Below are 23802 nucleotides of genomic sequence, written 5' to 3'. Positions count from 1 at the left end.
ATAATCCAAGTAATAAAAGCCCAAGTTTCCTTTGGATCCCAATTCCAATATGATCCCCATGCCTCATTAGCCCATACTGCTCCTGATATATTACCTAATGTTAAAAATATAAAACCTAGACTAATAGTACGGTAACCCCAACGATCCAATTGTTGAATAAATTGATATCTATAATAATTTATATAAGACGAATCAGACATAAAAGGAGTTTTTTGTAAAAGATTCTTTTTATCATTCATATTCATGTATTTGATTTCAGCAAAAGACAAGGTTTCATTAAAAAAAAAAAAAAGTCTTGCTTTTACCAATCATGTGTATTAGTTCTTGAAAAGTAATGACTAAAATAGCCACTGATAATAATGATCCACATAAAAGAGTTGTATAACCCAATATCATCATACTTACGTGCATCATTAACCAATGGGACTGTAAAGCAGGCACTAATATTAAGGATTGATGCATTTCGGTTAAAAGACCCGAAGTAGCAAAGCCTTGGGTAAAAAGAATACTTGGCGTTATTATTGTATTGAAATAGTAGTTTTTTTTTTTTTAAGCAAAGAACCATATAAAAAATAGAAAAAGTCCATGAAAGAAATATTAATGATTCATATAAATTACTAAATGGTAAATGGCCCGAAAAAATCCAACGAGTAACTAACAATCCTGTGATACAAAAAAAAGTGATTATCATGCCTTTTTTGAACGAATTGTCTAATCCTATTATTTCATTGCCTAATAATAAGGTTATCAAATGAATTGAAATTAAAAGAGATACGACCGAAAACAATATGAGTTAATATATGCTCTAAAGTGGAAAATACCATAACCATATTGAATGAAAAAATAGAAATACTAGGAATAGAAATAAGAATTCATTATAGGACCTCTTTTTTAGAAGATAAGATGTCATGCCGCTACTCGGACTCGAACCGAGATGCTCTAGCACTGCTTCCTAAGAGCAACGTGTCTACCAATTTCACCATAGCGGCTTACTCGAAAGCATAATAACCAAATTGGAGTCACGCCTAAGACCAAGTTCCATGTCCATCTTGTAGGGATATTAATTGAACATATATTACTAGACACATTTCCTGATGGAAAGATCATATTTACAAAGACATGGTTAAAATGTAATGTGCAAGGCTTCAATCTTTTCTATGCAATGTCACGAGACAATGACTGTACATATATATACACAGTAAATATGCTAGGTAAAAGAAAGGAGGGGAATGAGGGGACAAAATGGACATGGATCCCTGGCAAGTTTTGATTATGTACAGATTATATACAATATTTACTGCTCCCTTGCGATTTACCAGAAAGGGCACCACCTGAAAAAAGTAGAGAAAACAGAAATCCAGAAGTCATAATGCGCTGAAGGCATAAAGGTTCATAATCTGTCATGAACGAACTATTTTAAAAGCTTAAGCTGTTAGGTAATTACACGTTTTTATATCACAATTATAACACGTCCACTCACACAAGAGCCTGATAAAGTACAACCTACTTTGTTGTGATCATATTAGACCAATTGGGCATAAAGAGCCATAGCATGTCATGAATCAATTATCCTAAAAATTTAAGCTTATAAATGTGGCCACACAATGCTTTTATATTATATTTCTTACATTATCAAGCCAAATTAAAAAGCTCGGTTTCTTTTTATCTCATCTAAAACATAGAAAATAAAGGAGGGAGAGAAAGATTGCCAAGCCCATTTACTGCAAATCCTGAGTGTATGTGTATAATTTGATGTTTGCTCAGAAAATTACGAAGTTAAGAGACCATACCCCACGTAATTTTGGCACAGATTTTCATGTGAGGAAGCTTGGATAATTAACTTTTGAACTTGCAACTTAACAGATAAAGCATGATCAACTTCCCGAGTGTCTCCAGAAATTAAGCTACTATGATCTGCAGCATGCTGAAGGGAGTTGTTTGACACTGAAGAACAAGTTGAAAAATCCCGACCAGTAAGCTTATTACTCATGCGAGCCATGACAACCACAGCACGCTCGTTCAGAACCTCATTAGCATCACCAAGTTGGTTAACAGCCTAAATGCAAATGTAGATCAAATGAGCATCATTAATCAAAAAGCAAGCAACAAAATAATACAGTATGATGATACCTGTAGAAGTTCCCTTTCACGGGCACCACGCTGAGGGTGGGGAAGCTCTCTGTTTGGAGCAGATTCCTCAGAATTTACAACAGGAGGTACATGATTGATGGTAAGCATAGACATTTGTGGAACTTCATTGAAGTTAAAAAGTCGCCAATTTATGAGAGGATCATGTACAAAGGCCTGAAGACAGGAAGAAGAAATAATCTATTTATTAAAAAAAATTCTCCACTACTAACATAAGTTGATTTAGGGAAATAATCCCAATACGTGACCCAATTTAACGTGTGGTTAAAGACCAACATAATGATGGTTGTTATCTTTTTTAACCTTTAACAAAAAAACAAAGTTGTTCATCTTTCCCTTATTCTTTACTCGTCTTTATACATAGTCTATACTATTATAATATGTATGCAAAAGTACTTCTGCTATATAAACAATGCACTTGGTGTTATTTTTGGTTTGAGGCATATGCTGCGTTCTATGGTCAAGCTACTGATATGCTTGGTAGATGCATGGCGGTATGTAGTGTTTCAGGAAGCAAATGCAGCAAGGTCTGGAGACCCTTTAGTTTTTGCTCTTCTTGGTTATGTTGTGCTGGTCACACCTAGCGGTTAGCATGTTTTCCCTAGTAGTCCTCCTTCATCACCAGGATTCTGGTTTGTGTTATGCTGGTGTTATGCAGATTCCGGTTTTGGGACTGAGTATCTTTAACTAGTTTTAAGTTTTTGAGTTAAGTGGTGTGCCGCTTAACTTTGATCTAACTGTTGAATGCTTAATTAGGAATTATTATGTATAAGGGTTGGAACACCCCTAAAGTGTTTCTTTTAAATTCTATTAATTCGTTGCTGATCAAAAAAAAAAAAATGTATGCAAAAGTACAAAAGAAAAATTCCATGGAAAACTGAAAAGAAAAACTTCCACCACTTCCTGTTATGTAGACTGGGTTTGCGTGGAAAGGAAAAACATAAAAAAAAAACGAAGTTAAAATATATTTTGCTTTCATAAAAAAATAAAAAATACTTGGCTTATAACCACAACACAACTGTATCCATGATAGAAATCAACCAACTTATTAAGGGTCAAGACGTTGTTAACTCTTTAACAGTTTTCCTTTATAATTTTTCATACACATAATTTCAGCCAAAATACCTATTACCCACATTAGCAACAAAATCCAGTAGTGCTAAATTAGCACCAGCAAAGCAAGTCCTCAACTAGATTTGATTAAATAATAAAAAATAACACTAGATTTGATGATATGGCAATGCTGATTTGCACTGCCCCATCAGTGGGGAAAAGAATGTTTGCTCAGCAAATGGATTTTGTAGCGCTACTAAACCAAAATTTACTCTCAACTTAATAATTAGTTTCAAATTAGAATGTAAAATCTGAAATCATCCCATTACGCTTTCATCATTTGGAAATTTATAAATTGAAGATAACCAGAGAGAAGTCAGAGGGATGAAAGCAATATATACCTCCATCATGGCCATAACACTATCTTTATTTGTTCGAAGAACTTGCATAACATTTTCGCAAGTTGAGCGAAAGTTTCCCTCAATACCACTAACTTCCATGGCTTTCACAAGCATTCTTGTCAAGCGAAATGGAACCTGAATTGGAACTTAAAAGATAAGATACAATAAAATATCTATAATCTCCACCATTCAAAGTTACAAATATTTAGTTCTTGAGTGCACCTTCTCTGGGAACTTCTCACGGTTCATTGATGCTTCAAAACAGTCTCCAAAATCTATGTGTAAAATCTTCCCACTGCAGCACATCACAAGTATTAGATGCAAGAAATTTTTTAACTAATGACAATATAGCTAACTTTCTTTATCAAACGCTACCTAAACCGATGTAACATAAGATTGCTTGGATGACGATCGCCTAAGCCAAGAAGGTATCCAACCTAGCAAAACCCAAGCACTAGTTTAGCTCATATTAAACAATAACAAGAGTAGAGAAGTATAACTGAGATTGGCAACTCATTCAGGATAGTAATGCCAAGATATCTTATGAAAATGTAATGAAAAGGCAAAAGTTGATGCTAGAAATTGGAATTTCCAATCTGATTACATTGGTTCCTAGAAATTAGATAGAAAATCCAAAGAAAAGCGTCCCAAAATTTTAGAACTGATATTTCAATGGTAGGAAACTCATGCAAAAACAAAATGATAGGTTGGAAAACACAAGAGTCTACTTAGACTCCTGAAGTTTTCATAGACTAAACTTGTAAACACGAAAGAGTTTACCTACCATAAAAATAATATTAAAAAAAATCTATTAATGACATATATGCATAACGTAATAGTCATAACAGTACAATAATTCAACATGTCAACTTCATAATAGACAAAAGTAGCCAATCAAAATAACAAAGTGTGATAGTACATTAGTGCTAAATAAGATTAAAATATATAAATGACCAAATAAAATATAAATTCATAAAAGCGTAAGTTCTAAAATTTAAAACAATTCAAAATTGAGCTAATTTCTTGACTTGATAGTTTAAAGAGTTTACTGATAGTGAACTGTTAAGGGTTTAAGAGTTAACTCAAGAGTTTGACAACCTTATTAACAACAATTGAGGATTTCACCATATATACACACACACACACACACACACACACACACATATATATGTACATATAAATCAATAATAGAGTAGAAAAAATATGTTCATAATAGTTGTTATGCCAGCTTAAAACATCAAGGAGATAGTAAAAGGTGATCAAGTGATGGTGAAAATTTTCAACAGCATACAAAGTGCATCTCCTAGTGGGATAAGGATTTTAATGTATATAAAGGTTTAGAAAAGCTACTTGAAGGGACTTCTTATAAGTGTTCTCAAAATATAATACAATCAGAAGTTCATAAGAATAAAAACTTCAAAGAAGCATATGTTCTGCATTTCACCTTGGACATGGCACTTGATGGATTATAGAGTATATAAAAAATGTGTCAGGAAGATACAAGATTACAGCTTATGCATATCACGAACATACCATGCTCATAACTGCCAAACTCCTCGTATAATTTGTCCTCCTCTCGAGCCATATCTCAGAAGTTCGACTCTTCAACCAAAGCACCTAGGAGTTGGAATGTTGTGAAACTTAGGGTAAGTATTATGATTTAGCAAACTTATAATATGTTAAATTTGCATAAACATCACACACCCTTGATAGGTCATTTCCTTCTGTATTGTTCAAAGCATGTTCAAACACCTCCACTTTAGCTATAAGAGGCAAATGATCATAATCAGGTGCAAAACTGAGCATGCATTTGTGTTCCTGATTCAAGGTTATCTGTACAAGAAGGATAAGACAATTCAAGCAACTTAAATCATGAAAAATAATCATATTTATGAGTTGACTATAATTACATTTATACCTAATTATTAGTAAGTGAAAGCAACAAGAACTATGGAGAGAAATGGATAGAAGAAAGGGGATTCTAACTGACCTTTCTGGCATCTCTATACTCCCGAATAAGATGATGCAGGGTATCACAATTTGGGACCCATTCTATTAAACCACTATTCGGAGACAAAGGGATTACAGCATATCGCTCGATAGACAGATCCTTCTCTGCTGTTTTGGGAGAATTCTCAAGCAGCGTGTTCACTAAACCGAAAAGCTAGCAAAAGTAATGGTAGACTGCTTATTAATTTTTCAAAATAAACAACTCAAGAAAAACTTTACATTATGTATACAAACAGCATATGCCCAAAGGCAACCAGTGGAATGGAAATACCTGCATGACTCGTTCATCCTGGCGTAAATCCTCATGACCCTTTAATAAGAAGGCATAATCTTCACCATCACTCCCAAGAATGGTTAACTTCCTTGGTCGCTGCTTAGATGTTATGACAACAAGTTGACGGGCAAATGATGCAATAGTAACCACCGGTGCATCTTAAAAAAGGATATGGAAGTATTAGTAGACTAAAGGATCGAATCCAATAAATGTAATCAATAGCAAATAATAGCCTATTAAAGGATCCAACACCCCACATAAATATCACAGATGGTATGGTGGCCTATTGCAAAAAGTCATGGCAGAAAAAATTACACATACACACTAAAAAAACAAAAATGACAAATATATTAAAAAAAGCATAATGACAAACTAATTTCATAACATTTATAAAAATCTCATTATTGTCATCACATAAAATCTTAAAATTAATTCATGAAAACTCTAATATTTCATTTAGTAATGTGAGGATGCATTGCTTTGGTTTTGGGTACTAGACATTATCCTATAAGTGGAAAGTAATTGGGAACAAAGTTTTATAAGTAAACATAAGAACAACGAACAAATACTTTGTTCTGTAATTTTGAAAAAAGAAAATAGCAGCAACTAGATGAAGAACATGTGAAAAGAGAAAGAAAAGAAAGAAAAAGGAGAAAAAATGTTGAGGAAGAAAGAAAAGAAAAAGGAAATAGAAGGAAACAAGAAGAAAAAACAGAAAATAAAAAACTTCGATTCAAGGTGTGGGTTGTCAAAGCTTATGTTGCTGCTGCAGTTCAGGCCACTGAAGTTACGGCCACAGATGACTCAAAGGAGACTTGACAACAGAAAGACTCATTCTCTAATGCTTTCTCAGCCTAGGGTTCTTTCTCTGGGAAGAAGGTTTGTATTCATAATAGAGGGCTAACTCCAAGCTTTGGGTTATTTAAAAATGAGCCAAACCCAAAATCACGTTTCTGAAAAACAAACAAATAAAGAAAACCCCGATATTCCAACAAAGGTGAAAATGGTGGAAGATGCCATATCCTTCAGAATAGCAGATGGCAATGACTGGCAAAACTGCCACACCTTATGCCATAGCCGTCATTTGATAACAGTGAATCTAATCCAGCATCAGGGAAGTAATGAAACTAACTTACCAGCACGGTATGAACCAGGAACAGCAAGCTCCAAATTACGGCATTCTAGCAATTCCGGAGAAACAGACTACAAAGAAAATGCATGAATTTAAGGTCCATAACAACAAAACAAATTAAAGAGGGAACGAATAAGTGTTGCTCGTACCTCCAAGTCTAAAGTTGTAAGACTTTGAAGTTGCTTATCTATCTTTCTGAATACATGATAATAGATATCCCAAGCCTGATAAAGAAATTATTAGAAAACTAGCTTCACATAGAGAAAATGATAATTAATTGGTTAATTTCTTTAAAACCAATCATTTCTACATTATTTAAGGATGCATGATGTAGGAAAATACTCTTCTCTGGTATTCTCTTTATAGTGTATAAACTTGTATCTGGTTTTATTAGTTACAGTTGCATTTTTACACAGTTACAAACAACTACCATTGTTAGACAGTTACATTTAACTGTAGTCCTGACTTTTATCAGAAGGGTTATTAGTATGTGACTCATCGTCACCTTGTATTCTGCTAGTGTGCGCAGAAAACACTGTCATACAAGTAGTGATGCATCACTATTGCATTAGTAAAACAGCATCTTTGTCACCATTTTCAAACAAAACCTTGGCAGACTTCAATACTGATTGGGGATAAAAGAGGCAAGACCCAAGAATGGTGATACAATTTCTTAGAGCAAGTACACAATGGACATCTTGGACCAAATAGGATTGATGAGTGTCAAACCTATTGCACTCCTGTGGATACTAATGTCAAACTTCTGCCTAACCAAGGACAGCCACTTTCAGACCCACATGTACAAAAGATTGATTGGAAATTTAAACTACCAGTTGTTAGTCATCCAATCATCTTTGCAAGAGTTGGTAAGTCAATTTCTTAATTCTCACTGCAGAGGACATTGGGATGCAACAATCCACATATTGAAATAAATTTAAGAAGCTCCAGAAAAAAGATATCTTGTATGAAGACAAAAAAATTCATACTCAGTCCTGGAATTTCAAATGTAGTTTGGGTAGGCTCTCCTGCCATAAATCCCTTGTAAACAACATTCTTCATTATGTACCTCAGGCACACAGATCCCTCTACACGAATCTTCTAGTTCTCTCTCTCTCTCTCCAACAATAATGTGTCCAAATAATCCTCAGAACAAGTAATTTGCTATAATTTTACAAGTCAAAATTTTGATACCTGGGTCAGCTCGGCATCTTTCCCAGTTCTCTTATAATTCATACAACACTCATAAGCCTCTAGCAATTCCTGTCGATAGGCCTGAAGTAACAATAAAAAAAATCAAAGTGATATAACACCAAGGTTGAAAATTATGATAATACAAAACATTTTCCAAAATGAGCAATAACAACTTAAACAAACAAACAAAAGATTATAAGACACCTCAATAAATATTCTCTCCTTTATGGTGACATTGTTTTTCATTGCTCCTTCTTCAAGCATTTCATGCAATGGCTCCAACACCTTAAGCATCCCTTCAATATTATGCTCACCAAAATACAAACGGCTAGCTTCTTCCAGAGCTTCATGCCACAGTTCATGCCAAAGAATAGCAACTCTGATCAGTTCCTTTGATACAAGTTGTGCCTGATCCACTAGTACACCACTGTGCTGTCGAACTTTGTCTACAACTTCTTGAGCTGCAGCCTTGCGTAAGTTGCTTATTGATTTACAGGCCACAAGCAAAGGATACATGAGAGCCTACAGAAGAAATGAAACAATTTTGACATCCAAATCAATTGAAATGTGTTTTCATGACATTGACTTATGGCATTCTGAAGGACTAAAATTGCACATTGAGATACCCAAGAGACCCAATTGACAATCAAAACTTTAAGGATTAAAAATTCACATTTACAATATCTAAGTTATCCAACTAGCATAATTGAAACATGTGGGACAAAAAATGCTATTAAGAAGTGGACTTTAAGCCTAACTCAACCTCATAAAATTGACTTATAAGGTGAGGTTTGCACCCACTTATATACAATAAAATGTTATAATCTCTAGTTGATATCGGATCTCCAACAAATGCAATTAAACTTTCATACAAGGATGCCAACCAAAAACTAAAATTCATCTAATATATAAAACTCTAAAAAATATCTTCAGTTTTCAGAGGTGAATTCTACAAACTGATACCTCCAAAAAATTCACAAATGGAAACAAGTTTAAGTTCGACAAATAAGTCATAGATACCTGTGGATGATTTTGCCCAATCCGAACCAACAGTGATTGTATCAACTCTCTCACAGCATGGTTATTAGAGTGTATCCTGGCAATTATTTGAGGTAGAACTACTAGCCAAGTATTGATATTAACTAGGGAAAATCCTTTCTTTAGGGCCATTTGTACTTCTGCTGTAGCTCCATGGTTGAACCACAATGTCAGAAGTCGAAGAATATCCTGCACAGCCAATGCAACAGCAAGTTAAAGATTCTAAAGGAAAATACTAGCATATTCCACTTGGATTACAAGCAGCAAAGACATCCCAAAAGTTTAGTCAGAAAAAGTAGTTTGCAAAATTTAATTACCACACGCCAGCTATGTAGAAAGCAAATTTCTATTTTCTTTTCAAAGACTGTACAGAAACAATAAAGACTGTGTCTATCTTGAAAAAATAGATGATCAAGTCACAGGCACAACAAATTCTATCATGCAGCTAGAAGCATACTATGGAATGATGAGAAACATGTCAGAATCCAAAGGAACATGATGCTATTTTCATACTGATTGTGCTAAATAAACATTCTTCCAATGGAAATCAGGTCACAACCAATCATTCAGCATGAGCCTCAGCACACTGTCAGATTTTAAGCATCAACTACTCGCACTCAAGGTCTTCACAATTTTATGGGTAATAAATGAATTTTAAGAACAGAGATTACAACTAAGTCAAGAAAGCAATGCTGAAAATTAAAATAAAGAATCAAACATGAGAATATAAGATGTGTATGTGTATCACACTTCCCCCCGAGTCAGTTCATACAATAATTCCTGAACCCAAATTTTCTTCATCATTACCAGTATTTTGTCCAAATTAATAGATACATGTGTGGATGGTTTCATATTTAACAGAAATTGTAGCTTACCTGTAAACTATCATCAACACCTTTGGAATTTGCTGCACATGCTATAGAATGAAAGTATCCAGTTACAGCTGCCACAACAAATTGTGCTGCAACATCGGGGAAACCTCTTAAAGTGTAATGAGACATCACTGCTGTGTTGAATAATGCCCATTTATGCCAAGCTTTCCCCCATTTATTTGCATACTGAGTAGCTTTTGTGAATGCATTAAGTATATCTACATAATTGAAACTAAATTTAGAAAAAAAATAATCAACACCATTCTATTTCTATGTTAAAAGTTAAAACTATGACAACTACGAACCTTTTATGGATTCATCAACCAGCCCAGGAGAAAGTGACCACTGCCAGGAGCCAACATTTAGATATACACGAGCAAGGAGAGGAACACTAGGATTCAAACCACTTGTGAAGCTTGATGGTGTAACTGGTTGAATGATGGGTACACTTGAAAGTTCCATAGCCAAATTCTAGACCACGTAAATCAGATGATCAGTGAAAAATATTTAATTTCAGATAAGCTATCTCTGTTCAATAGAATATAATACCTGAAGCCTAATAAATGCTTCTCTGCGCTTTGAATCCTCTCCAAGAGACCACTGATACTTCAAGTATGCGAGCATTACTTGAGGATGGCCATGGTATCGTACATTTTCAGGAGACTTTTCAGGGTCATACTGATAGAATGAACAACAACTTCAGTTGGGTACTCAAAAATACGGAGTAACACATAGCAAACTACTTAGATCAGGTACGCAGCACAAACCTGTAGAAGTTTAACTAAAGTAGATTTTGCCTGGCTAATCCGCCCACTTTTTCTGCAAAGAGAGGCGAATTTGAGCCAGGTTTCAACATCTTCCACAGGAGACAGCACAAGTGCTCTAACAGCCAAAAGTCCCTGCCAAACCTGCAAACAAGCACAATAAAGTTAGAGTACGAAAAACCAATCCTAATTACGCAAAATGTTAATTCCAAGGATAATCTTAAGTTGGGATTGCAAGAGCTCATCATAAACTCTTGTTACTAGACTTAAACTGAATATTCAATATTGAACCCAAAAGTTGTCAATCACGAAAAATAGTTGCAATATCACAGTGGACCTTAGTATATCAGCCCTTTACACTCCAGAATTCCTATAACTTCACATTTCAGATTTAAATCGCTATAATGGTATATACTGCTGCAAATCTTCAAAAATTGAACGTTTTTAAATGAAATGTCTGTTTCAAAGCTTATTCCTCTCTTAAAATCAGGTCATCTCTGTTTTGCAATCTCTTAAACCCAAAAAATCTCTATTTATTCCACACTTAAACCAACCCATTTCCACTGATTGAGGGAGTTATCCACAGCATGGCATAGACCAATTGTTAGGGCTAGCAACTTTTATTCTTTCTAAAAAAGATCATCAGAGTAGAAATACAATCAAAGTCGTAGGGATGTTGCAGCAAGTTCCCATAAGGTTACATCAGTTTCAGAAAGCTTCTAGCTGCCGAATGCCCATGCCTTTTTCATATCAACTTGTTCTGTGCTTAGACTCGGTACTACCTGTTTCTTAGTATCTTATAAATTAATTGCATTGAATCTGCTACCTTCAATGCAATGCCCACTCTGCAATCAGCTATACCATTATTGTGCTTACTTGGGATGGCCAAGATTAACTAGTCTTAACACAAAATAGAACATCCATGGTAAAGAATATTAAATAAAACCATGACAAATAAATGGTCTGTTAACGTGTATTAGTAGAATTGCACACAACCACTGTAGTGCCAAGCACGTGGATTTGATTGTTATAATCAAAAGCTAACAATGGTTCAGAATCAAAGTACGGTAGCTTAACAATAATTAACTATTAAAAATATTTTATGTCCCAAACTTCTCTGCCACTTACAATGAACTGAAAATTAGTATGTACTATTTCAAAATAGTTTCCCTTTTTCCTCGCACCTCTTTCTGTACCATTACATTAAAACTGTGGATATACAAGGTCATATCAATCAAGACCACTCGTGACAGGTTGAGATACAAATCTAGTAATCGTTAGGGCTTTGGTACAAACAAGGATTATGGCCTGGGCACAAAAAATCGGGTCTTTTTAGAAATGAATCAAAAAGTATGCATCCAGTTAAAACACCCTAATTACATTCCTCTGAAAGTTAATTCATAAAATAATGACAATATTTAAGCATAAATATACATTTTATGTAGAAATAACCATTCTACCTCAACATTGCTTTTGGCTCCCTGTATACGCTGAGTCCACATATTGCGAATGAGAGCCCGTCGCTCATCTGACACTCGGTCTCCAGTAGGGAGTGTACGGTAATCAATCACCTGATAGAAGAGAAAATCTTCCCAATTTATATTCATAACAATAACATTGGGTAAAGGACAGGAACTGAAAGTAATACTTCTGAATATATTAGAGCTTAACCTCTTCCAGTTCTGATAGTTGCTGCACACGAACCATATTACTGTAGGCACGCTCATAACTCTCCAAAACCTGGAAATGAAAATAATTATATAACAAACTTCTTTGAAAGCAAATGAACTAAAAGCAACATAACAACTATGAGTATTAATATTTTCGTTCATGCACATTCTGATGCACCTTTTTCAAATCGAGTGATCTAAGTCTACTTGATTGGACACTTGGGACTACACATACTTATTGGTTTTCTTCTCAGTTTTTCATTTTAAAAGCTTTTTTAAAATATTTCCCTGAAACTCAAGAATCAATTTCTCATAAAAAACAAATAAGTTTTGGAATTTGTTTCCAAAACAAGTGATTAGAAACCAAAACACAGAAACTCTTGGAGATTTTTCTCATCCTCTTCTTTTGTTTTGCGGGCTTGGCTCAAAGGCGTAGGTCATCTAGAGTGGTATTTGACAGAGATGATGCCAGATACAATAAAAACTAAAAAAATAACAATGCCCAAGAATAAAATCAGTAAGAAAAATTTATAAAGCAAACTCACCAGAGCAGCAAGCTCAGTTGCCAGACATTTTCTAGCTCTTTCTACATACTCACGTGCATCATCATACTGCCAACAGATTGCAATCACAACAATTAAAATAGAAAACATTAAAACCTGGTTGATATTTCAAGCAATAAATACCTTTCCTCTTCGAACTAATAGAACAGCCCTGAAGAAAGTACCACTACTACTCCCATCACTACTGGAAGCAGTATTCCCCAAACCTCGAAGTTTTGTTTCATCACCGTCATCTAACCGAGACACATATTCTGCCATTTGATCCCATTCTCCCATGTTCCAAGCAGCACTTGCAGCCTAAAAAAACATTAACACTAAGCCTGTGGAGGAAAAATATCCATCACATGTGACATGAGTATAAAACCAACCATTGATGCCATTTCAAGACGAGCAGCTGGCTCAGCTGGGGTCCAAAATTCTTTACATAGGATATTCAACTCATCCCATTGGGCCAATGCAGCAAGGCATCTCATTTTACCTGAAAAGCAAGTTCCAAGATCAATCATATCTTAAGACAGAAAAAATCCTAAAAAGGTTAAACTCCAAACTGGCAATAAGTAGTAGGAAGTTTCAAACTTCAAAGAACAGAAATATTCTTCAATTAAGTAGCTACCGTTACTGTAATATAAATATAATGGAAAGAGAACAATAGAATGCAAGACAAGATGGCATCCAAGTTAAAATGAAGGTAAAGTCATCAGTACAGACCTAAAGTGGCATCCAAGACAAGATGTGGACTTGTTGCTTGAGAAGCCTTTGCAGTATAAGCCTTGAGAGCGTCATCCCATCGCTGCAGTTTCTCATACCTAATGGAAATCTACTTTCAATCTCTACCTTTCCACAGATAAAAACTCTAATTGTATAAGAAAACAAAGGGATGGTGAACTTAAAAATTAAATGTAAAACAGTACCATGACTCCTTAAGCTGGAAATCTAGATGCTGTTGGGCATAGGTAAGTATTCCAACTGCAGCCTACAGAAAGAAAATGTTTTATTAAAATGCAGAGATATCAGAAAACAAAGTTAAGACTATGAAAACAGCAGCAAAATGATAAACTTCGTGAAAAAATATCCATTTCTATTCAACTGAACCTCATGTTGGTGTAATTGGTTGTTTATATGAATAAGAGCTTCAACTACAGCAACTGGGTTAGCATCCATCTTCTTGGAACGTGCTCCTTCAAATTCCATTTCTTTATAGTGCAAGGCTTTTGCAAATGCACGACACTGTTTACCATAGCAAAGCAACAACACATGAAAGGTATAAGGCAAAGTCAAAGAAATAATCCAATATAACAGTAAAGAAGTTCTTTAAAAGAGCACCATCCAATGAACAAAGACAAGAATGAATAAAAATTAAAAGAAAAAAAGACAAGGACCTTCTCAGCAAGAGCACCAAGAAGGCGTATGTCAATAGGAAGAGGTTTCTCATCATGCTCCATGAACTCAGCCTGCAGTTTCAGTCAACAAAAACATGAGAGGAAATAAAAAAAGTAGCAAAATGTCATAATTTCAACCATCTCCTTGCATCTTTAAAATCAATAAAAAAATATGAATTAACTCCAACCCTTTACTTGGTTTTCAGAGGAGCCAGACATTATAGAAAATATTTCACACACAATTTTCTCTCTATATAAAATTTCAAAATTTTCTTTGCTCTTATCACAACAAACACTTTAAGAATAAATTTAAGAAATTATAAGTGATAATTTTTCATTAGGAAAGAAAGGATTTATTACAACAAAAGTATAAAAGTGTCATATAAATGCTCTCTTTCTCAATAAAAGCCTCCTACTATAACAAATCTGTATATACTTGATAGGGGGGAATCAATAATGGGGGAGATATGATTAGAATTTTGAAGCCAAAAGCCACAAATATCTGCACCCATAGAAGTAGGCCATCAGGTGAACTTTTTAAGTTAGTTGCTGTCCAAAGGCATTACAGTTACTGTTAGGTTCCTTTTTCCTGGAATATGATAACTAGGAAAAGTTAACACCCAGACAAGGAAAAGAAATTTTGAATATGCATCTTTATTACTGAAAGAAAGTAAAGAATCATTCAAAACCAAGTAATTAAACTTTCTTGACCCCACAACAGTCTCATGCTTCCATCCCATTCAGACCCTGCATCCTTCCCATCTTCCTCTATGGACTTATCTTTTCTGTGTTGCTGGGGGCATCAATTTTCTAGTGGCGTGGGCCAAGTGGGCCAAGTCACGATCAATCCAACTTTTTCTACTTGATTCAATTGTGACTTGGCCTATTTGGCCTACACCAATGAACAATCGATCACCTTGCAACAATCTCCCCGTAGAAATTGTCCTGCTAAAAATAGAAACTCTTCGCTTGTGACTTGGCCTGCCTGGCCTACGCCTCAGGATAATTGATGCAACCTGCTACAATTGTCCCCTCAACAATTATCCATAGGAATCAAATTATTAACCTTGGCTTTGATATCAATTGTTGGATTTAGTGCTTACCACTAGACCAAAAACTATAGCTTATACAAAACACTAGATGATTCATAATACAGAGCATGTACAAATTTACATTCAATATTTGTTATCATCAAAACAACTTGTTGAAATATGGATGTAAATATTGCACATTTACTGTACAATAAATATAGATTTGTTTGTTAAAAATACCTAAAGTTAAGGGACTGGGATTAGGGGTTTGTTTGGTAGATTTGCTACTAATTTAGACTCTTTATGTTTGGAGATTTATTTCCTTTATATCAGTAGATTTATTTCCTTTTATTAGGATTTCGTTTTTCTTTTAAATATCAATGCATTGTTTCATTTTGAAATCAAGAAAAATAATTCCATAATTATCGCTTACTGCCAACACATTTTTTCACACATCCTATAAGAATGGTCTAGTGGTCCTAGACAAGTTACACCATCTAATCTCAACATTTTGTTCTCTGAATTGTCTCCCTCAACAAAGTGATATTTTCTGTTTTTCATCTGCGGCAACAATTCTTGTCTGTTTTTAAATCCTCAAGTTTCATGCCATTCTCATTGACTCTTTATGTGTGTTATGTAATAATCTTCTCCAAATTTCCAACCCTATTCTCCACTTTTTTGCATCCGGCAGGTTGAACCAATTGTTAGGTTCCTTTTTCACGGAATATTGATATTAGCATAAAACCGGATCATGGGGTGAGGTTTGCACCCACTTATATATAATGAAATGTCCTTATCTCTAGTCGATGTGGGATCTCCAACAGTTCCTATTGGGAAAAACTGACACCAAGACAAGGAAAAGAAACTCTGAATATGCTTCTCTATTTCTGAAAGAAAGTATGAATCACCCTAGCACCAAGGTATATCGAGTATACCTCCAAAGGAGCTTTCTCCTTTTTACACTGGAAAATGACCAGTAAACTGAAAATTCAAAAAACTTCCGTATATTAGAAAGAAAAGGACACATTTACAAGCAGATAACAGAACTAACTAACAACCTGTTACAATTTTAACCCTTTCCTTTTCCTATAATAAACCTGCAGACCGTTTTCATCTTTGGCATTTTGTAACAACACGAATCTAATAATCAATAATCTTTAGGAAACATATATAATTGAGATCTAAAAGTTCACATTCACAGATTGTATAAACACACTGAGATGAGAAGCCATACCAAATTAAGAAGTGTTGCCAAAATTTCTGGAGGAATATTTGGAGATGAAAATGCCATCTCCAGATTCCGAACTAGCTGTTTCTGGCTAGTCTCATTCAGCTGTGCCCAACAACTGACAAATCCAGCTGCAAACAACTCTCGCCCAACAAAAGGCTGTAAAATTCAGAGACAGATGAAAATCAGATAGGAAAATACTAATGCCACAACGAATAATGTCAAGAATAGTGAATGAAACCTGCAATTGTGCAAGCCTGGCACAGGTTCGTAATGCTGGAGAAGGAGACTCCTTCAGAAGTTGAATACTAAAATGCCTCATCCATTCTGCCCAATCTTCCTTTGTACTTCGCTGAGAAGCCTCTCCAGCTGTCCGTAATCGACCATCATTCACCTGCATGAATGTTTTTGTGAGTGTAACTCCTACTTTGTATATCAGTGAGTTAGCTATAGTTAGTTATCTCTGGTTAGGCATCCGTTGTTAGTTGGTGACTGCTTTAGCTAGACAGTTACAAGTAACTTGTAACTGAACTAACTATAAATAGAGATCTCTGTAAACGTACTGGTGTGCAATCAATATTCATTCAATTCATAATATACAAAGTGTTCTTTCACTCAACAGTTTTCAAGCCAGCAATATAAAAAATGAAAACTAGAGAGCTGAGATAAAGTATTATTAAACTCTTTATGGTCATAATGTTGAGGCTCGGTACAAATTTGATTTCAGCAAAATCCGACCCATATATTGTTAATTCATCAGCATCAGGAGTATTATTGACAATATTGGTCAATTTCAATTCTGATAAGTATGACCCAAATGAAAGTTAATCTGAACAAAACATATGACTCGATTTGTTTGTTCTATAGTTACCCACAATCTTTATATCACTCAGTTTTCCTTTTATTTCTTTGTTTATCTGTCTTACAAGTTACACCTACTTAGTTAATTTTCATTGTAACTAATTGTTTCTTTATTCTGTTTACTGTTCTTTTTTAAGCACCTAACCTTCTTTGGGGTTTTCATATACCATCTCTTCCTCTCATTTTATGTCACACACCTCAATATTTGTTCCAACAAAGACTTAGAAAAACGCTTTGCAGATTATGTAAATGTCTTACTAAACATGGCAATACGTAACACAAACACTCATATCATTAATCTTTGGTGGTTTGGGAGTTCGCGCGATTGGACTTTTTGCATTTGAAAAAACTGCTAAATTATCTCCATGGATTGAAGATGTGTTTTGTGTGAACATTAAAATTATTGTAGATATATTACATAAGCTTTGAAAATCATCAGTTTATGATATATACCTTCTTTTTACAGAAGCCACTAGTTTTACCTTTAGAAATACACTACGTCTTGATGAATATTTCCTTATAAAAAATCTTACATAATTATCTCAAATTTTTTAAACAAATAAAATCTCAACCTAGTAGAAGAGATATTCTTGTGTGGCTGATTTCCGTTCTTGAATTTTTTTTCAATTTGAATAAATATGTAAATTATTACGCTCAATGATCACCAGATCACTTCATGCTATCCTAACATACAATCAACAGGGGATTAGCAATTCAGCATTCAAACTTTCTTTGGTGAATTTAAACATTATCTCATAAGTCACTTAAAGCATGATTAGTAATCAATAGCTCTTAGAAAGTGTTAAGTTTAACTATCTCACAAAATTAGCTTATGAAATGAGGTTTGTAGCGACTTATACACTATAATTTGATCATAACTTTAGTTGATATGGGATTTTCAACACATCTTCTTAAGTCGAGGATTGGACATCTCGAAAATGGGAATAAATATTTATAGGTGATCCAATAGTAGGTGGCACAATATGCCTAACAAATCCCATTTGCATAGACTCTAATATTATTTTTAAAAGTGAACTTTAAGTCTATCTTAATCTTACAAAATTTGCATGTAAAGTGAAGTTCGCACCCGCTTATATATTATAATATAGTCATGTCTCTAATTAATGAGGGATCTCCAACCATAGCTATAGTTCCTAGAAAGTCCAAAAAACTTTAAAACACATCACAAGAGGGTACCTGGTGGCCTCTGAGTTTGTGAGCATCAGATCCATCTTCATAAGGATCAATCTCCACATCATCTAAAGGATCACTAATGACCTCAGCGGGAAGCCTTCTGTTCAGTCTTTGTGAAGCTGTGATCCCTAGAATAAGTGGCTCCCGTCTCTGTAAACGTCCTTCAATTTCCTCAAATTCCTTGTGCTGCAATATTATTTTACATTTAGAAAATTTGTGAGACAAAATGCTTAATCTCACACAAACCCAACAAGAAAGAAACGAAAAAAATAAAGATGGAAAAATTCAAGACCCGCAGGCGATATTTCTGTAGAAGTTTGTGAATTGATGGAATAAAAATTGTGAAATCCTCGCCAAGTGCATGGGCCAAACAACAAAGTGCATCAACAGCATCCTTTCGAAGCTCGTCATTTTTCCTGTAAAATGTAAGTTCAATAAATAGAGATCAGCAGATTAGGTGATAAAATGAATTAAAAGGAGAAATGAGCAAATCAAATTATTCAAGAACTAGAATAGTCTTCTAGTTGTTATAATGGAAAGTATCAATCACATAAGAAGAGAATCAAGGGATGACAGCTTTTTATCGACCACGATTATAAGCAGGTGATAAAAATAAAATCAAAGGAAGAAACAAGAGAATAATATCAAAATTCTCAACATTTAGCATTCAATAACAAGCTGTCAACCCTAAGACAGATTGCATGACTAATACGGGATTCTCAAATGACCCTAAACCTCCAGCAACAAGCAACCTGAATTTAGAACTCAAAGAAACCTGTCAATAATCATTTATCACTTCGACAAACAAATAATCAAATTAACTTTCACAATTACATCAAAAGAATGAGTGGTTGGGGCAGCAACCTGATACATACAAATATATTTTGAAATTTCAGAATTTGCACACTCACCCATCCAATACTAACTTCAAGTGATGGACAAGAGAGGATATATGACCAGTGACCTGATGATCAAATAAAACACTAGAACAATCACAGACCAAACAAGGAGAATAAAAACATTGAATTATCTAGTATAAATGTCTATTTTAAAAAATTGAGGGTGAATAGAAGCAAGCACAGAATCTAACCTGCACACGAGGAATCAAGCTTGTCAATGTTTTGATTGCAGCACGTCTTATGTCCACTGAGGCATCCACTTTAAACAATCTTATTAGAGCAGGAAGAAGCAGATGCATATGTTCATCCAAAGTACCTGCACAACCAAAAACAAAATTTTCAAGGTTTGCCATTCCTGGCCATGACAATTACTCGTCACAATTTTCATTATGCACAGTAATTTAATATGATATTACCTCACAAAATTAAATGTATAAAATCTGTTTTTAGTAGTAGTGTCACCCACAATTTTCAAGTCTATTTCAAACATTTGCAAGTCACATCACATGCACCCATAGTAGTCAATAGTACACTATAACAAAGGAGCAGGGAAGAGCTATTAAGCATGCTACAGGATTCAAAAAGTGGAGCAGTTTTCAATTGTGGCCATTATGGCTTTTCACACACTATCGCAGCACTATCATGATATAGACTTCATAATCCATTTTGACCCCTTAAACAGGACTGTTTAAGGGTTTGACGGGTAAAAGTGCACTTCTCCCCAACTATTAATGCATGTTTAGCTTCAGAAACATAATAGTATTTGAAAACTCTTCCTTGAGCATAAAAAATACAACTACCTTTGTTTTGACCTATGATGTCACAGTTTGCAGGATTATTTTGTTTCCCGATTCACATTCTGCTAATTTTCATCTTATGTTCTTTTACTATTAATTTCATCAGCATCTTTCCTTTTTTACTTCATTACTATGTTCTTATTGATCGTGATTGTGTGTAAATTTATAACTTATTACTCAACATGATTTTCTTTAATTTTGGTTCTTTTGGTTTTGAGTATTTAAATGTGCAGTATAAATAATTTAGTTAATTCTATAGCATTTAAGACAGTAATCATCCCACTGTAGCATTGACAGAGATGGCTGCTATGCACTGGTGTCTGAGATCAATAAATGTTCACGCACCATTCTATCAATAATTGAAACCAAAATACCTTACTAGTTTAGGAAGTTGATTACATTAAACGGAAGCAGAAAAAGGGTAAGTTGCAGATGAAAATAAGTTGAGGGAGTCTTCTGGTTAATCAATTGCATAAAAAGAAAACTAGAACCACACTCTCTTGAGCACACTACAATTGACTCAGATTTAATGGAAATGACAAAATTATGGGTCCCACTTTTTATTTAATGAATCTCACTCATAATTTTAAATGTCAAATAAAGTGACATTTTAGATTTTCAATATTTTAGCAGATAGTAAAGAGTGTGTTTGGAGGAGTATTTTGTGAGTATGCCCCTTGACTTGAATAAAAATACACTCAATATTCTACAGGAAAGGTTACTTACCACCAAACACTTCTAGAGTGTGAAGGATATCAAGAACATAAGTATAGTCATTGCAGCGTTCTGCGTCACTAAGGACCTGAATACAACCTGGCAGAATAACGGGAAGATATGTTCTAAATTCATCATTGAGAGCCAGGCAAAGCTGTTCCACCAGGTGAAGAACCTGCAACATCAAAGAAAACAACAAATAATAATCATAAACCACAAAAACATATCCCTAGGCTATTTTAACTAAACCGGGGACAAGTAACACTAACAGGATAGCCAAGAGCAGGACGAGCAGGTGCTGGAAGAGTGAATGCTGACCAAAACTCAGATATTAAAGATAGCAAATCTTGCAAATATTTCCGAATGTGCTGCACAACCACATATCATACTTGAGCTTGTAAACAAAGTAGAATAATAATCATAAAAAAAAATGGATATTTTAAAGACAGTCAAATCTACCTGGCGCACAATAGACACCAGAGTTCCAAGCTTCCAAGTTATAAAGTCCTTTAAACTATCTTCACATGTGCGAACAGTATGAAAAAGATCAGGCAAAACCTACAAGGAAGGGGCAAAAGCCATAAAACAAAAAAAAATGGATACAAATTCAAATGCAATAAATCAGTGTACTTAAGGCATCAAGTCAGATATAAAATAACACTAAAGAATAGGAACGTAAGGTCCATTACAAATGGAAGGCTAAGAGCTAACCTTTGGCAAGTACGGAACGCAGCCAAGTCCCATCGACTGACCTCAACAAAATAAATAAAAAATTGGCAATGAATATCAGTACATGGAACTAATTCAACAATATCCAACTAATGAAACAGAAAACATAATATTATTCAGCAGTGAAAGGCCCAAAGTGATACACAAAAAATCTTGAACATGTAATCACTGCTATGAAAGTGCATTGTGGTGTAGTGAAAATGTCTATTGTCGACATAAAAAAGAGAATATAGTAGTACTACTTGCTTGTGATCTAAGATGGCTTCTTAGGCAGTAATGGAAATGGGGTGATGGGCTCTCCATCCATTATCAGACAGTTAGATTAAAAATTAATATCATGAAATTTTTTACTAACTAATGAGAATTCAGAAAGATAATAATATCACTAGTGTATCAAACATTTGTTCAAGTTTTCATCAAAGAAGGCTCAAGCTTCAGGCTCCTCAAAATTTCAGGACCACAACCACCCCTAGTAACTTCACCAAAATACGTGAATTGTTATGAAGTACAGGAGCAGAGAGATAAACTAAACAGAACAAATATCACTACCCTTTCTTCTCTTTTCCACTTCTTAAAAGATGTATACCAGAGAATACAATTTAGGAGGATCCTAGATACTTCTTAAACAATGCCACACAAAAAACAAGAGGAAAGAAAGAAAAAAAAGAAAGCCCTATACATGCATCTTTTATGCTGCATACCTTGAATATGAACATAAGAGATCCAACCACCTTTAAGTGATAACTAGCAAGTGATGGATCCCTCAATATTCGCATGAGAGAATTAATTGCAACCTGAAATCATAAAAAAGAAATTACAAATACCCAAACAAGTGGGAAAAATCAGAACATTATTAACAAGAATGTTCATAACCAACCGTGGAGTAGTAGTCGTCCGAAGAAGCAAAAGAAGGCCAAAGGTCCATGGGATATTCGTCCATAGACTGAATCTGTTGACTTGAATCACTAGCAGGGCGGGTAACATCTCCATGAGGTCCTGGCAAGGCTTTTTGATTTCGTTTATGCAAATGAGGATCTAGAGCACCCATAATGCCAAGAACCTGGCAAAACCCAAGTACAAGTTAATTATGTAAACATGTATCAAAAAGAATTATCTACTTTAATTCTTATTCTTATGCACCTTCAATACTTCTCGTCTGGTTGACCACACTAGCTCACCATTCAATAATTTTAAGAGTAACCCTAGTAATTGTGGATACTCATTATATGGAGTTATAACATACCTGTCAAAATAGAAACAAATATAAGCATCATGAACACAGAAAGACTCTAACTCAAACTTTATTTTATTCTTCATAATATGAACTCAACTTTCAAAATAATACACAAACAAACCAAAATAATATATATAATATTAAGAAATCTTGAATCTAGAAATTTGCACAGTTATTACCTTTTTTTAACAATTTTAACGTATTATTAGTTGAAAAAATCATACAAAAAGTCAAAATGATACACAAAAAGGCAAGTGATTATTTATATATATCAACAAAAACAAATATGCACATACCCTGTGCTTTGCACAACTTGACCAAGTGTAGCAACAGCCACTTCACGTTTGGCCACAGCAGCTCCATCTAATAAAGCTTCAACGATTAAAGGCATAAGTTCAGGAATGTATTGCCTCATTGCAAAACCACCCTAAACAAAACCAAAATCCAAATAAGTTAGCTAACAACAAATATAAAAGACAAGCATGGCAAAGGAGAGAAATTTACTGACCACCCTTGCAAGATCCCCCACAGTTACAAGGACTCCACTAATAGTTCCAGTATTGGCATTCACATCAATAAGTCTGGCCACGAGTGCCTGATATAATCATAAAATCACTAAG

The 23802-nt window shown here is 34.5% G+C and overlaps 1 protein-coding gene across 1 annotated transcript in view; it reads right to left on the bottom strand.

Moving 5' to 3' along the window:
• Window positions 1–1036: 1036 nt before the first annotated feature.
• Window positions 1037–23802, bottom strand: part of LOC137810423 (serine/threonine-protein kinase TOR) — a 31194-nt gene continuing 8428 nt past the window's right edge. The window contains exons 14-56 of the mRNA XM_068611663.1: window positions 23691–23777; window positions 23479–23609; window positions 23089–23191; window positions 22826–23008; window positions 22650–22742; window positions 21931–21966; window positions 21679–21777; window positions 21489–21587; window positions 21232–21394; window positions 19900–20024; window positions 19721–19773; window positions 19102–19225; window positions 18813–18995; window positions 16996–17148; window positions 16761–16913; window positions 14496–14567; window positions 14209–14343; window positions 14028–14089; window positions 13825–13922; window positions 13485–13594; window positions 13240–13413; window positions 13099–13164; window positions 12555–12623; window positions 12344–12454; window positions 10887–11027; window positions 10669–10797; window positions 10425–10590; window positions 10123–10337; window positions 9230–9436; window positions 8414–8731; window positions 8210–8290; window positions 7168–7242; window positions 7023–7089; window positions 5884–6044; window positions 5593–5766; window positions 5307–5435; window positions 5136–5219; window positions 3978–4039; window positions 3825–3897; window positions 3603–3737; window positions 2131–2304; window positions 1791–2056; window positions 1037–1331 (exon numbers count right to left, since the gene is read on the bottom strand). Of these exons, the coding sequence (XP_068467764.1) occupies window positions 1313–1331; window positions 1791–2056; window positions 2131–2304; window positions 3603–3737; window positions 3825–3897; window positions 3978–4039; window positions 5136–5219; window positions 5307–5435; window positions 5593–5766; window positions 5884–6044; window positions 7023–7089; window positions 7168–7242; window positions 8210–8290; window positions 8414–8731; window positions 9230–9436; window positions 10123–10337; window positions 10425–10590; window positions 10669–10797; window positions 10887–11027; window positions 12344–12454; window positions 12555–12623; window positions 13099–13164; window positions 13240–13413; window positions 13485–13594; window positions 13825–13922; window positions 14028–14089; window positions 14209–14343; window positions 14496–14567; window positions 16761–16913; window positions 16996–17148; window positions 18813–18995; window positions 19102–19225; window positions 19721–19773; window positions 19900–20024; window positions 21232–21394; window positions 21489–21587; window positions 21679–21777; window positions 21931–21966; window positions 22650–22742; window positions 22826–23008; window positions 23089–23191; window positions 23479–23609; window positions 23691–23777 (5358 nt within the window). The 3' untranslated portion in view covers window positions 1037–1312. The remainder of the gene's footprint in view (window positions 1332–1790; window positions 2057–2130; window positions 2305–3602; window positions 3738–3824; window positions 3898–3977; window positions 4040–5135; window positions 5220–5306; window positions 5436–5592; window positions 5767–5883; window positions 6045–7022; window positions 7090–7167; window positions 7243–8209; window positions 8291–8413; window positions 8732–9229; window positions 9437–10122; window positions 10338–10424; window positions 10591–10668; window positions 10798–10886; window positions 11028–12343; window positions 12455–12554; window positions 12624–13098; window positions 13165–13239; window positions 13414–13484; window positions 13595–13824; window positions 13923–14027; window positions 14090–14208; window positions 14344–14495; window positions 14568–16760; window positions 16914–16995; window positions 17149–18812; window positions 18996–19101; window positions 19226–19720; window positions 19774–19899; window positions 20025–21231; window positions 21395–21488; window positions 21588–21678; window positions 21778–21930; window positions 21967–22649; window positions 22743–22825; window positions 23009–23088; window positions 23192–23478; window positions 23610–23690; window positions 23778–23802) is intronic.

This window comes from Phaseolus vulgaris, chromosome 2 (assembly GCF_000499845.2).
Source record: "Phaseolus vulgaris cultivar G19833 chromosome 2, P. vulgaris v2.0, whole genome shotgun sequence".
In the NCBI taxonomy this organism is placed as follows: Eukaryota; Viridiplantae; Streptophyta; class Magnoliopsida; order Fabales; family Fabaceae; genus Phaseolus; species Phaseolus vulgaris.
This window is presented reverse-complemented; position numbering and strand designations above follow the sequence as displayed.